This window comes from Rana temporaria, chromosome 12, assembly GCF_905171775.1.
Source record: "Rana temporaria chromosome 12, aRanTem1.1, whole genome shotgun sequence".
In the NCBI taxonomy this organism is placed as follows: domain Eukaryota; kingdom Metazoa; phylum Chordata; class Amphibia; order Anura; family Ranidae; genus Rana; species Rana temporaria.
Window position 1 is genome coordinate 88,097,124 of NC_053500.1, and position 16,260 is coordinate 88,113,383.

General features: G+C 41.5%; 1 protein-coding gene across 1 annotated transcript in view; it reads left to right on the forward strand.

The window, feature by feature from the left end:
• Positions 1-14,300, forward strand: part of LOC120918362 (P43 5S RNA-binding protein-like) — a 114,202-nt gene extending 99,902 nt beyond the window's left edge. The window contains exon 6 of the mRNA XM_040329903.1: positions 13,619-14,300. Coding sequence (XP_040185837.1) covers positions 13,619-13,876 — 258 coding nt within the window. The 3' untranslated portion in view covers positions 13,877-14,300. The remainder of the gene's footprint in view (positions 1-13,618) is intronic.
• The last annotated feature ends 1,960 nt before the right edge of the window (positions 14,301-16,260 follow it).

Genomic DNA, 16,260 nt, shown 5'->3' on the forward strand with positions numbered 1-16,260 from the left:
TTATTACATTGGGTTAGGCTTTTGTCCTTACAATCCCACCAAAAATGGCCGCCGAATGACTATCTGACCTTTTTGGTCTCTGGTCTTCAATAGCCTATCCAAAATGCGGCCGATCCATTTGGGCTTCGGTCTTCAATAGCACACCCAAAATGGCGGCCGACAGGTCAGGATTCGCTATAAATGGGAAGGGAAGGTGACGCTCTGCGTGTTCCAGACAACATCACATGAATAAACCGGTAGAGCACGCCACTAGAATGTCCGAAACCTAGATTGGATTTATTTACCTTGGTTTTCATAATGACTTTTTATTGCACTGATTTTTTTTTTCTGCACAAATATTTCTTTCTGCACTAAGTAGGGGCAGCACAGGCACCCCGATGTAACATTGGAGATTATATATATATATAATATATATATAATTTGTGTGTGTGTGATTTCAAATGGCTTTTTTTTTTGCAATAATTTGCACAGGCACTGTAGCACTTTGGATTGTATAGCACTCTGTTGTATTGGTTATTAATTCATTTAAGCAAGTATCACTAATTTGCACACTGCACTTTAAATTAAGGACTCTTAAGTGTAGCATCTGGCTCCACAGGGCCTTAATAGACTAACGACAATTCTGCTTTCTCTCCCTATTTATTCTTCTCTGGTGCCTGCACAACTTTCTCTCCACCCACCTCTATGCTGGCACCTGCCAGGTACATTCCCAGCTCTCCTTTGGGATAAAGATTATTTTCAGTGTTGACAGTTGCTTCCCTAGATTCAGAACCTGGGCATCCAGGCAAACAACGTGCTTACATTTTTGTGCTGCAGCATTTGCCCTCTATCATATGATCAAGGAACGCATACATGCTGCTAGATATACACGCCGGTCATCGTACCTACTAATGGGGATTATGCTCTGTCCAATTAACAACTAGCTTTCTTACACTATAAGGCCCCGTACACACGACCAAACATGTCTTCTGAAACTGGTCCGCGGACCATTTTCAGCAGACATGTTCGGTCGTGTGTAGTTACGAGCGTATAGAATTTCAGCGTACATTTGCCCGCCGGGCCATTTTTCAGCAGACATTTATTTCCAAACTTGTTTTAAAACCGTCCGCTGAAATCCTGTCCGCTCGGACATGTTCGGTGGTTAGTACACAAAAGCAACGTACAAAAACCCTGTGCATGCTCAGACTAAAGGAGGCCACGGGAGCGCTCGTTCAGGTAAAACTCACGTTTGTTTGGGATGTGGCACATTCGTCAATAGAAAGATTAATTCTAGCAATAGAACAATGAAGAAAACGACGCAATAAACAGTTGATGGCGTCGTTTTATTCATTGTTCTCTTGCTAGAATAAACCCGTTATCTTGCTGATGCTATTTCAACTGAGTTGTCCCATACTGAAAAGTGACATTTGTTGCTTGGGATGTAGTAATATTTTAGAAATCTTTTCTAGGCCAGACGTAGCATATTTTTTTGGGTCCTCCACATGTATATCTTATTTTAGGTTTTCTTTAATGTTCATCTTAGCCACTTTTTTTCTGTGCTTATAGTTATGTCACCATTTTTAATTTTGTGGTACGTAATTTTTTTATTTAGATTTTGTTTGAATTTTTTCATAGATTTTATTGAAGGTTGTTTCAATTGTCTACCATGTTGGCACACCAAATGCACCCCCCCCCCCCCCAAAGGACTTTGTGTAATTTTTAAATGAAACATTGTATTTGTTTTGAATGTTTGATGCCTAAAATAATCCCCACAGTATAACAAACAATAGGCACGTTTTTAAATTAAACAAAAAGCCATTTATTTTGGCAAATGTGAAAAAGTAAATAACAGAATGGCAGCACTTGAACAGCTAGCAAAATACATGCAGACTTGCATTTCAAACATGGTAAAGGATAAACTAACAAACCTCAGGAGGCACACAAACAAAATTCTGAAGCAGCAGCACATAACCAAAGGAACCCAAGCTGTGGTAGTCCAAACAAGATGTCATTTGTGGGGGATCAAATGGAAGGCAGGGAATCACCGTCTCCTCTTCCTTGCAACCTTCCCTCCAGGCTTCCTTCCAGCGGGTCTTCCCTGGCCCCTTGCAGGTGGGGATGATGTGGCAGCAGGAGGATGGTGTTCAGCAAGCCGGGCCGGGTCACATAGCCCAGTGTCTGTGGTCAGCAGCTCCCTCTCCATCCACCAAAGGGCCTGGTTGATCACGCCCTTTGCCAGTTGCTTCTGCTCCTCCGTCCCTTTGTTGAGATCGTGTGCCAGGGAGGCACTGTAGGCCTCAGTGGTGGGGTTGAGGGGGGCCCTCATGATGGCACTCTCCTCCTGAATCATTTTGAGGCTGGCTTCCTCCACTGGCCCCAATTTCCTCTTTCGGCCTATTGGCCTCATCTGGAGGGGATGAGCCTGGCTGGTGGTGGTTGTCCTGGGGAGCTGCTGAACGCCACTGGGCCCAGCCTCCTCCTGGCTGCCACTGACCCCTTCGCAGGGCCGCCATCAGGAATTATGGGGCCCCTTACACAGCTTCAGGCATGGGCCCCCTGGAGCAGAGAACCGGGGGGGGGGGGGTGCTGCCGCCTTAAATTGAGAAGCGGGGGGGGCTGCCGCGGATTGAGAAGCGGGGGGGGGCCTTTACACAAAAACGAAGAAATAAAGAAAAAAATATATAAAAAAAAAGGGGGGTAGCCATCAGGGGCCCTGGGGGCCTCTGGGCCCTTTAATAAAAATAAAAAATATATATAAAAAAAATATATATTTTTTTTAAAAAGGGAGTTGCCATCTGGGGCCCTGGGGACGTGTGTGTGTGTGTGTGTGTGTGTGTGTGTGTATATATATATATAAAAAGAAATTGCAAAAAAGGGGGGTTGCCATCCAGGACCTCTGGGCCTGGATGGCAAAATGAAAAAAAGAAACCTCTGGGCCCTTTAATAATAATAATAATAATAATAATAATAAAAAATAATATATATATAAAATTAAAAATAAACATTTATGAAAAAAAGGGGGGTTGCCATCCAGGGCCCTGGGGACCTCAGGGCCCTTTAATAATAATAAAAAAATATATATATAAAAAAAAGGGGGGGTTTGCCACACATGGGGCCCTGGGGACCTCTGAGCCCTTTAATAATAATATATATATATATATATATATATATATATATATATATAAAAAAAAATGGGGCCCTGGGGACCTCTGAGCCCTTTAATAATGTGTATATGTATATGTATGTGTATATATGTGTATATATATATATATATGTATGTGTATATATATATATATATATATATATATATATATATATATATATATATATATATATATATATATATATATATATATATAAAAAAAATATATAATTTTTTTTATAAAAAAAGGGGGGTTGCCATTCGGGGCCCTGGGGACCTCTGGGCCCTTTAATAATAATAATAATAATAATAATTTATATATATATGGGGACCTCCGGACCTCTAAAAAAAAATGTCTCTTTATATAAAAATATATATAAAAAATATATTTTTTTATAAAAAATAAATAAAAAAAGGGGGGTTGCCATCCAGGGCCTCCGGGCCCCTGGGGACCTCCGGACCTCTAAAAAAAAAATTGGCCCTAAAAAAAAAAAAAAAAATTTTTTTTTTTTTTTAAAGGGGGTTGCCATCCGGGCCCCTTACAGGTGTAATGCCTGTACCCCCCTGATGGCGGCCCTGCCCCTTCGGCCTGGCTGACAGTGACGAGAGGATCTGCCACCTCCTGGCTGGTCTCTTCTTCCTGTGTAAAAAAAAGGGACATGTTTTAATATATTTCTAAATCTAATCACTCACATTTTCATGCTTGAATCTCCTTTTTTGGGGCTAATAATTATTATTAGTCCAGAAATATTTAGGAAACTACTATACCTCATCATCGTAGAGGCGCAGATCTGCGTCTCTGTCAGCCAGGCCCTCTTCATCCGACTCTGCAGGGCTGTGGTGATCTGGGGAAGTCCCGCTGGAAGGTAGCGTGGAGGGAAGGCTGGGAGGCAGACTTGACATTGATGGCCTGCCCTCCAGTTGATCCCGCAAAAATGACATCTGGTTAAAATACCATAGTTTGGGTTCCTTTGTTGGTCTTGCTGCTGCTCCAGATCTTAGCTGCTTTTGGTGAGCTTTGTACACTCTCCTATATGTGCCCCTGAGGTTGGCAAGTTTATCCTTCACCATGTTGGCACTGCATTCTGGCACCCATGTTCTCATGTATGCTGCTAGCTGCTCAAGTGCTGCCGCTCGTAGGTCCTTATTGTGGTAAGTGGGCTGCTTGGAATCCCACAGGATGGGCATTTCTCTGAATTTATCCAGCAAGTGCTGGATAATCTCTTGGGTCTGCAGTAGATCCATTCCAAATATTTGTTGTGGCTAATTTTAGTCTAGATTACCAAAAGAAAAAGAAACCAAAAACACGATTTAAAAAAGGCTCAGCATTGACATTGATAGAATATGTGGCACAAAATGTAGGACCTATATAGAAATACAAACACAGTGTCTCCAAAATGCTGGCCAGCTCTGCCCCATTGGTTGTACCCAACATTGTTTTTATACATGCCGCCCCTTTGGTTCCATTGCAGTAAATAAGTGGAATCTAGAACCATACCCAATTATTACAAATGAGAGCATTCATCAAGGCACTATTTCATGTGTAGATATCCTGCCCCTCAGCATTGATTACATGAAAGACACTTCCTAATGTCCTCTGTCCAACCGACACAGAACAATACTTGGCCTGATCTGAATACACCCTACATAAATTGTAATGAGGTAGAGCATTTTTCATATCTATATTTTGTGATGTCTACAAAAGCATTTGGCTCCCAAAATCCCATTGTGGTATCCAAGAGACATAATAGCTTAATAAAAGGGTGCAACCAACAGACCAAACCCCCATCCCATGGCTCTCCATTTTGTATGCCGCTGCTGATCCCATGTTTAAATTTCTTACCTTCCTCTCTCAAATTGCTCTTTGTAACGTCGATTAATGACCGCGTAACCTACGTAATCACGGTGTGCGCCTTTTATACCCTCTGCGTATGTATGAAACGCCGCCCTCGTCACCTTTGCCATGCCCCTAATCAATGTGAAACCGAAATATGGCGTTAACTGTGTAGGTTCTGGAATCGCGCGAATATTCTCTGCGTAACCTACGTAAACACGTTGTTTGCATTCTCGACACTCCGCATATGCATGAATCCCCGCCCTCATCTCCGCCCATGACGGGACATTGCCTTGTTTCCACGCCCCTAATCTCTGTGGGAAGGAAAGATGGCGATGTCACACGAGCGGGCACGGAGCTCTCATGGCGCAAGTGAAGGGACAGAGGCAGGACCGTCCCGATCCAGGCCAAAAAGATATAAAGCCACTAATATGGCTTTCGACGAAATGGTGGAGTTAGTTTCCATCATGCGTAGGAAGGACTATGATGGTGAATTTGGGCCCTACAAGACCCTAACTGCAGAAAGTCACACATTATGGACAAGGTGGCGAGGAGAATGAGGAAGATGTTTGGTGTCACCAGGTCCAAAGAGCAACTCAGGAAGCGTTGGTCCGACTTGAAATTGCGGGAGCCACATCACATGAAGATTCTCAAAATTCTGCGGAAAAGTAAGTCCATATTTTTTTGGGGGGGGGGGAATGTCTGCAAGAATGTGTTGACATGTAGATTTTGACATCTGCCTCCTTGGCCTGCTTGTACTTTTGAACACATGTAGATACTGTATTGTGTTTATGTTAAATACCAACCTTTAGCAAATATCGTGAAATAGTAACCCGCGTAATATGACATCGTTTCGCAGAAATGCGAGGTTAGTCCAGGAACAACACACCTGGACATGGCTGACTGGCCCCAAACTTTGTTTGCAAACATTGTTGATAAGCAAAATCGGAGAAATTAAATTGAGTGAATGTGACAGCCAAACAAGATTCATTCTCAACAGTGCTAATAAAGCAGATGTTTTCCCATCTGGAAATGCAAAGCACCTGTGTCAACAATAAAAGCAGAATTTTTAGTAGGGTCTCCGAGAATTAATGTTTTGGGGGGACATCCATGTGTGTCACTTCTTAGCAAAAAAGGGGCAGGATCAGAGCTTGGCCTAGAACTCCGCCAAAAAAGTAGGTTTGCTGAAAGAAGAAAATAAAACAAAATAAAAAAGGCCTCTTCTAAGCAATGTGTGCGAGTTCAGCTCTACAATATCTGTGTGCTGATGAGTATACCTTTTGTTTTTTCTTATTTCTTATAGGGGAAAGAAGACGCCAGCAATTGGAGGAGGCAGAGAGGGCCAGACACCCCCAAAATCACACACCTCCGCATGTGGAGGAGGAGGATGTGGAAGTAAGAGAGGAGGATGTGGAAGTAAGACAGGAGGAAGGAAGAGAGGAGGAAGACTTAAATTTGGATTTAGAATTCAGGGAAGATGAGGCGGAACTTGACGAAGCAGAATTTAGTGATTTTGAAGGGGTATTGATGGATAAAGAAGGAGTTCTGGAAGGTGTCGTCGTGGATGATGAGGCTGAGGTGGTGGAAGAAGGAGTGATAGAAGATGGCGAAATTGTGGATGTTGAAATTAGCAGGCCATCAGGTCAGTGTCGCCCCAACTTTAATAGGGCAAAACATATGCAGAGAGGCCGGAAACTCTTTACATATTTTTAATGCCAATTTGTTTGTTTTTAGGGGATGAAGATGGTGTAGCACATTTTTCACGTGCAAGTGCTTCAATAATAGTACAGCAGGTAATGGAGTGCAGCACGGAGATGGACAATATGCGGGAAAGGATGGTCGTCATGGAGCAGAATGTTCGAAATGTAATTTTGGAGTGCAGCACGGAAATGGACAACATGCGCCAAAGGATGATAGTCATCGAACAGAATTACAAAAATATCATTGACATGATGGGCCGTGTCAAAGACTGAAACACCCCCCGTCCATCCCCCGCCCCCCAACCATTTTAATTTTTTGTATTTAACAATACGCCAAAATTTCAAGATGCGCGCACACACAGTGTGCCAATATGTGCTATCTGCCATCACAGAATATCTATTGTCTGTGCTTTGTGGGTACAACCCCCTCCTCGATCCTCAAGTAGTTGAGAGGAAGGGTTTGCTCCCACAAAACAGACATTGATCACCCATGATGGCAGATAGCACATGTGGCCATTTGTCTGTAGAACCAATGACATTTGGCGATTTGACACTGAATGTGTGCATCTTGAAATTTTGGCGTGTTCCAGTGTGAAAGCACACCATCCATGACTGACTGCTGTTTTGAAAAGAGATTTATTTTTGGGGGTGATCTTGTTTTAGTTGTAAATGTTTACAGTTTCAGATCCCAAAAATGACAAATCAACAAAACCAAAAAAAGGAAAATAAATCCTAGAAAAAAAAAAGATATATTAATAGATAAAAAAAAGACAAAAAAAAATATGTAAATAGATATTTTTCTAAAATATAAATATCAAACTTGTTTGGGGTTAAAAAAAATAAAAATAAAAATAAGAATACAAAAAGCTAATTTTTCGGAAAAACACAACCAAAAAACTAAAATTGAAGAAAAAACTGTTTTTACCAAAACAAAACCAAAAAAAAATAAAGATTTTCAAAAATGTTTTTGAAAACCCCCCAAAAATATGATCAAAAGAATAAATCTTGTTTACAGAAAACCACAAAAATAAAAAATATCTAAAGATTATTTTGATGCTAAAAATGTGTGTGTGTGTGTGTGTGTGTATGTATGTATGTGTGTGTATGTATGTATGTATGTGTGTATGTGTATATATATATATATATATATATATATATATATATAATGACAAGCCAGAAAATTATTATCTATATTTGCAAAAAATATATCTGACATTGTGTTTCTATCAGTATTCTTGCTAATCACTGTAAAAAAAAATTGAAAAAAAAAAATTTTTGACTCCAAATTCAAAAAAAAATGTTTGACTCCAAAAATGCATCCTTTTTTGTGGAGTAAAGAAAAAACAAAAAATAAAAATGGTGACATCAAAAGATGAAAAATTTGTGGCTTCGTATTTCTCGACTCAATACCCAGTTTGTAGATGAGTGAATAATGTGCAATTGTGGTTATTTACTAAATCTGCCTAACTTAAATTGGCACTAGAAGTGCACTAGTTAGTTTGAGAACCAGGAAGACAGAAAAAAAGAGAAAAAACAATAATGACAAACAACTGTATAAAGTCCAATGGTCAAATTATTTATTAGTTCTGTGAATATTTCTTTCTTTTGGGGGCCGAATTAGAAAAAAATATGATCTGGCATAGCAATGGCCCCCCCCCCCACCCATGAAGTACTCAACATATTTGTCGCGTACCTCACGAGCAGATAGGGGGGCCAAGCCAGCGCGACCAGTGTCCAGCCCAGGAATGTTATCTGAGGGTAGTCCTGCCTCAGAGCCCATGGGGGGTAGGTACGACTGGGAGTGCCTGCGTAGAAAATTGTGCAAAATGCAGCAGGCAAATACAATGGTGTTCAATTTATATTCCGCCAAGTGTATCGCTGTCAGGAACAGGCGGAACCAGTTGGTGAGGATCCCAAAGGCATTCTCGACTACCCTCCGAGCCCTGGCCAACCGATAATTGAACACCCTCCTCTCTGAGGTGAGGGTCCTCTGGGGAAACGGCCGCATGAGGTTAGGTCCAAGCCCGAAAGCTTCGTCCTCTAGAAACACAAACGGAAGTCCTTCAACATTATCTTCATCTGGTGGCAATGCCAGACCACCAGCTTGGAGACAACTGTAGAATTCTGTCCGCGCGAATACTCCCCCATCTGACAGCCGGCCGTTCTTCCCCACGTCCACATATAGAAACTCATACTGTGCCGACACCACCGCCATCAACACAATACTATGATAACCCTTGTAGTTATAATAGTAGGACCCCGAGTGGGGTGGGGGCACTATGCGGACGTGTTTCCCATCTATTGCTCCACTGCAGTTAGGAAAATCACACCGCTGGGCAAATTGGGAAGCCACAGACTGCCATTCCTGTGGTGTGGAGGGTAGCTGTGGGGACAAACAAAAAAAGAGATTTAGTACTTTGGCACATAAACATTGCAAACATAATCCTACAAGCATCCTTGTGCAACTTCACAGTTTTCAAATAGCATTTTCAAATTGTGAAGGAAGAATTTCGGGGCACAAATATATAGGCCCACTTAATTAATAAGAGACTCCACAGCCCTCTGATGGAGACAAAAACACTTAAGTGGGGGGTGTTTAAACTGTTTAAAAATCAAAAATATTAACTACAAATAGGCAAGGTGGGGGTTGGCCCTAGGATAGCATGCTGGACAGGTTAATATTGGGTAAGGTACAAATATGCAGGTAGGCCAAAAGAAAGAACATGGAAAGCTTATATCAACATGCATAGGGAGAAAAGGGAACGTTGGTTAAACACACAGCATATCTGGGAAATAAAATAAATAGTTAGTTGCCCACATTATTAACCACTTAAAGACCTTAGGTGTTTTTCAGATTTGGTGTTTGCAAGACTAAAACAGTTTTTTTCTGCTAGAAAATTACTTAAAACCCCCAAACATTATATATATTTTTTTTCTAACACCCTAGAGAATAAAATGGCGGTCATCGCAATACTTTTTGTCACACCGTATTTGCGCAGCAGTCTTACAAGCGCACTTTTTTTGGAAAAAATTCACTTTTTTGAATTAAAAAATAAGACAACAATAAATTTGGCCCAATTTTTTTATATATTGTGAAAGATAATGTTACGCCGAGTAAAATTTAAAATTGCGCCCAATCGTGGCATGGCGTCAAACTTTTACCCTTAAAAATCTAGATAGGCGACGTTTAAAAAATTCTATAAGTTGCATTTTTTGAGCTACAGAGTAGCTCTAGGGCTATTGCTCTCGCTCGAACGATCGAGGCGATACCTCACTTGTGTGATTTGAACACCGTTTTCATATGCGGGCGCTACTCGCGTATGCGTTCGCTTCTGCGCGCGAGCTCGTCAGGACAGGGCGCTTTAAAAAAAAATTTTTTTTGTTTTCTTATTTAATTTTATTGATTTTATTATTTTTTACACTAAAATATAAAAAAAAAAAATTATCACTTTTATTCCTATTACAAGGAATGTAAACATCCCTTGTAATAGAAAAAAGCAATGACAGGTCCTCTTAAATATGAGATCTGGGGTCAAAAAGACCTCAGATCTCATATTTAGGCTTAAATGCAAAAAAAAAAAAAAAAAAAGGAAAATTTGTCATTTAAAAAAATTACAAAAAAAAAATTGTCTCTTTAAGAGGCTGGGCAGGACTGACGTTTTGACGTCACTTCCGCCCAGCAGAGCTATGAGGACGGGTGGGGGCCATCTTGCCCTCACTCAAGTCCTCACTCTCCAGGCGGCAGCATCGGATCTCCTCCGCCGCTACTGACGGCTCCGGTAAGCGGCGGAGGGCGCGGAAAAGCGGCGGGAGGGGGGAGGCCTCTCCCGCCACCGATAACGGCGATCTCGCGGCGAATCCGCCACGGAGACCGCCGTTATCGTTTACACGGCCGCCCGCTGAAAACATGGATATCTCAGTTGTGGCAGCAGCTGCTGCCGTTACTGAGATATCCATGTTTAAAAAGAGGACGTACATTTACAATACGCGGGTCGGGAAGTAGTTAAAGCCAGATTGTGAGGGTAAAATGAGGAAACTTACCTTAATATACTCCTCCTGCAGAACTTTGATGATGGCAGCACACGTGTCCGGTATGATGACCCCAAGCGCCTGCGGAGAGATGCCTGTCGAGAACTTGAGGTCCTGCAGGCTCCTCCCAGTCGCCAGGTACCGCAACGTGGCAATAAGCCTCTGCTCGGCCGTGATGGCTTGGCGCATCACAGTGTCCTGCCTCGTGATATAGGGGGACAGAAGATCCAGCAGACTGTTGAATATGGGTTCCGTCATGCGGAGAAAGTTCCTATAGTCATTAGGATTATTCTCCTGGATTTCCCTAAGCAGAGGCATATGAGAGAACTGGTCACGCTGGCACAACCAATTCTTGGTCCAGGAACGCTTCCGCCCCCTGTTCCTGGCCAAAGTACTGGAATGATGAACATATCCAGCAGCCATCCCATAAACAGCACCAACTCGCGAAAATTGACGCTGCTGCTCCATCATGGCTTCAAACCGGCCGGCTGGTCAGTCAAGAACACACTCCAACAGAAAGCACAATCAAATCCAGCGGTACCTGCAAAGAACGCGCGACAAACAGATACGAGCGCACAGTACGAAACTGCAAAGCAGAACGAACTGCACGCCTGTACCCGAATGCCAACTACGAACCCACAAGCACACGCACTGAAGCCGAAAATACGACCTGCTAAAGCACGGAGACCGAGAAGCGCGAATCGGCGCTAACCAAACCTTCACTAACACGAGCAAAGCCGTAACTAGCAAAAGCGGAACAGAGGGCGTCGCCATTGACTTTGGCCTTTCCCTTTATAGTGACGTCAAACGTGGTTTACGTGCACGCGTTCTGGCCTGCCAGGAAATATGGTCCGCTGTACAAGCCAGCGGGCCAAACGACAAAACAGCCTTGTACGCCGGAAACTGCCCATCGGACACTTTCCAGCGAACATGTTTGGTCGTTGGTACCCGGCCTAATACTCAACAATACAATACATAGGCACTCGCCGCTTTTCCTGTCAGGGGGCTTGGTCCACATACACTTTACCAGCCATGCGTTGCTCATCTCTGCTGATTCTGATTTTTGCGCCAATGCAATGGCACCACCTTCCTGTTCTTTTCTGCTCTCAGTAAGCTGCTATATGTTGCCCTGGAGCCCCTTTTTTATTTGCTATTTTTTAATACATGTTAGACTGTTTTTTAATCAAGGTAGTCTAACATCACTCTGGAGTTTGTTTCAAGAGGCATATTAGTAATTGCTTGGCGGTTATGCTATATTATGTGATACTTCTGAAGGGTAGGTAGGTGTGTGTGTGTGTGTGTGTGTGTGTGTGTGTGTGTGTGTGTTAACCTCCTGCTGAGAATGGCTAAAAATAATGTTGTGATACATTTGCCTATATGTCTCAGTTTACTGCTCCCTGCTAGCCATATGGAAAGAGGTAGAAAGGAATTTCATGTGTGATTCATTCCTCTGACAGGTTATTGACGTGCTAATGTCCCCTCACTATTCTAAACGTTAATTGATCTATTGTGTTGTGTGAAGAAGATCTGTGTTTACCCTTAAAAGATGTGTATTGTATCCTCAGGCTAAATGATTAGAGAAGTAGTATGTTAATTATTCTGATTGCTTCAGTGTAGTAATTAACTCCCCTGATGTCTTTTATCTAAAGAAACGTGTCTGCATGGTCGGCTCCGACTTGTCTCCTATAATCTGTATGGGAAACCCCACTGTGTGAGGGGGGGCGTTCCTAACAGGTTGTAACCACATATAAGCTGAGTTTTTGTGTCATTAAAGTGGCTTGTTCTAGCAGTAAGCTTGGCATGTGTGGCTTTCTGGGCGATTCCAGGGATATCCCTCCTCGTGGAATATTGGGGTGATTTTCGTTATGGGAAGAAGGGAACGTTGACGGGGATATCATACCGATACCGTCACAAATGTGATACTAGTATTTTTCAGGTGTTAAGAGACCACAAGGTCTTTTTAAAATTGCATAGTTGGTGGTGGGTGAAACTTTAATGACTTTTTATTTTTTTTACTTTGTTGCTATATGTAGGAGTTGTACCTTCTATATCTTTTTTTTTTTTTTTTTTTTTTATATTTTACTCACTTTACTGGTGTCAAAGCCAGAGTAGTCCTACATAAGTAACTGCCTTCTGTGGCTCCAGTCTTTCTTGGGACCAAATTTTACTTCTTTTGACAGCTGCAAGCTGTCCCACTGAACATGTGAAAGGGTCCCGCTGCAGGACCTGAGTAATTGGGCCCGGAACCAGTAGGTCAGGGGTGCCCTTCATGGTTTCTTGCACTAGGGCCCTGATGTTTCTAGCTACGCTTTTGGCATTTGGAACATGTGTGACCACATGACTGTTAGCTGACAGTTTTTTTCAAAAATGTTTAGATAAGTAAAAGCACTTTGTAATCCTGAATGATGTAAAGTTCTAATCTTTTGTACTACTGTGATAATGAAATGTGCAAACATTCATAATCCTTTCCTCCAGGACAAAGCACTCCATAATGTACAAAATACCCCAACTTTTACAATAAGTTTGTCTGTTATGAAGGGGAAAGGACATGTCATACAGGATACCCTATGAAGTGGGTTGTGTCAGGGCCAGCAGTATCCGCCTTGAATACCCCAGAATGCCATGAGGGTTCCATTTTCTAAAACCAGCCTTGCAATAAAAAAAAAATGTTCCACTAAGGGGCGTGTGCCAACCTCTAAGGACATCATTTTCATCAGACTTCACATGCCTGTAAGGGTGGGATGGAATCTGCCAGCTTGTGTTTGGTTAAGTACCTAAAATGTCTGTCTGCCCCAGGTAGATGGGAAGCAGAAGGTTGAAGGTACTGGCATACATTTAAGTCTAGCTATGTATATGAATGGTTTGATAACCCTTTATTTTAGGAACTAACAACTATGCCAATTGTGATCTCTGCTCATTACAATGTATCCACAGCTCAAATTCAACTTTAAGCCATCAAAGAAGCATTTAAGAGGAGCCCTCTGCCAAATCCCTGTAGTGGAGGAAGATCTGAGTCATCTATTTAATCAGAAACTTTGCTTCCGAAGTAAAACAATCCTGGAGAGTAACCTGTCCATACTCTTTAATGAACGTCTGTTACGTGATCCTGTGGAGCCAGAAGTTAACCTTAGTAACCTCTTCCAGCTTGTATCTGCCCATGCTGAGAAAGGTGGCTTAAAGGTCTGCAAATGAATCTTCATCAACTTATTAGTATCTAAAACTTATTGAGAGGTATCAGATTTCTAAATCTTTAGACCACATCGGCTTGGATGTTTGTAATAATATTAATTTGACAAATAAGGTCCACCTTTGCTTAAGTTATAAAAGATGGAAAGCGGCAGGAGATCCTGCAGATCTCATTATAATTGAGGAATTTAAGGCCTGCTTAAAAATGTTCATGTTAAAACATTTTCTACAGGGAGCCTGTGTTTGCATAGCCTGATTTATTTTGTAGCAAATGTGTGTCTGTGTGTGTGTGTGTGTGCTTCTTCTTTTTTTTTTTTTTTTTTTTGACAAAGAGCTCTGAGAATGATGTGGTCATGTCAAGAGAACAATCCTGTTTTTTTATTTATTCTGTTCATGTCGGAGGACAATAAAATTTTATTTATGCCATGTGTGGGTGCCCTATTTTTCTACTAGATAGTGCTACAGCCTGGCTTATTTTAAAACATTTGTGTGTGTGTAATGAGGGGGAACAATTTTCTTGCCAATATCCTTTTGCCCAATATTCTGACGTGGTGAAAGGAGATGTGTGGATGAAATTGTTGGTGCTACAAAGTTGGGGTGTGTAGGATGGGGCAGTGTGTGTCCCAAGCTTGGCTGCTTCACCCCCTCCTGAAATGGTTCTCTCTTATATTGTCTGGAAGCAAGAAATTTAATGGGCATAAGTGTGTGTGCAGCCTATTACATAAGGGTGTGCACTCCAAAGCTCACATGCGTGTGTGTACAGTGCTCGGCCTAAATGAGTACACCCCTTTTTGAAATTTTAATCGATTATCTCAATTTCCAAAATTGACAACTGAGTTTTATAGAACATTTGTTTAGCGCATTACATGAAGACAAGTTTAATATAACTTTTAATTACAAAATCTTTAGTTTTACACAAATTGGTTAATGCAAAAATGAATACACCCCACAGCAAAAACATTGGCTTGTATATTGTATAGCCTCCCTGATTTGTAAGGACAGCAACAAGTCTTCTAGGCATGGAATGAACAAGCTGGCAACATATTGCAACAGCTACAGTATCCCTTGGCAATCTTCAAGAACTACCTCTTTTTAGATGCTGGATGGAGAGTGATGCCCAACTTATCTCTCCAGAATTCCCCATAGGTGTTCCTTTGCAAAGTCTAGAGAGACAGAAATTGCTGCTCCAGGCAGGTCTCGTTTGGTTAAAATCTTCTTCTCAGAAACAAAGGGTGCTGGCAATGCACATGGCAATTAGAAACGAAAGATAATTAGGACAGCCGCACTCCAATCCAACGTAGCTTTATTGTAAAAAAAAAACTGGAAACTGGCACTACAAAACGCAGCAACAGAACCTAGGACAGCTGACGCATTTCACACTAACTTTAGTAAACACGGTTTCCAGTTTTTTTACAATAAAGCTACGTTGGATTGGAGTCCTAATTATATTTCATTTCTAGGTGTTCCATTGGGTTCAGATCAGGAGACCTACTTTGCCACTAAATTACGTTCACCCTGTTCTGAAATGCAACAGTGGCCTTAGATGTGTGTTTTGGATCATTGTCCTGTTGGAAAAGTACACGATGACCAAAGGCACAGAGTGATTGTAGCATAGTCTTTCAACATGGCAGTACATCTGTGAATTCCTAATACCATCAATGAAATGCAGCCCCACAGAAGGACACTGCCACCACCATGTTTCACTGTAGACACCATGTTTTTTTTTTTTTTTTCTTTACTACTCGCCTTTGCAACACCATACAGTTTTGAAGCCATCAGTTTCAAAAACATTTCTCTTGGTCTCATCAAACCAGTAGAGTCTCGGTAGTCTTTTTCAGCATAGGTCCTGGTAAATTCAAGGCAGGCTTTTTTGTGCATGGGCTTGAGAGTCTTCCTTTTCATGGATAACTAAAAATGATGGCCTGAAGCTCTACAGAGGTAAGCAGTAACTAACCTGAAAACCTAACGGTGTAAAGAAGTGAGAAAAATATATATAGTTGCGCTAATATCAAAGGAAACCTTTGTGGAGAAGGTGACCATAAATGTGAAAATTACATGGATGAACATGAATCATGAATTAAATTAAGATGCCTGTTTACATTAACAATACACAAACATAAATTAACAAATCATGAAATAGGCCATAATGTAGACCTATGTGCAAAAAACAAATAAGGATCATAGCTTGTGAACAAAACATGAGCTATGAGATCTGCATTGGGCAAAACCTAAAAACACAGTGTGTTAAAAAGGAAAAGAGTCCAAATGATTGCAATATAAGGAAACACCCAGTGATGATCAAATTGACAGCTGCTCTTTCTTCTCAAGATGTGCAACTTTAAGTGAATTCCACCACCCTAGTGTAGGTAAAAACTGCTTACCAGAGCCAA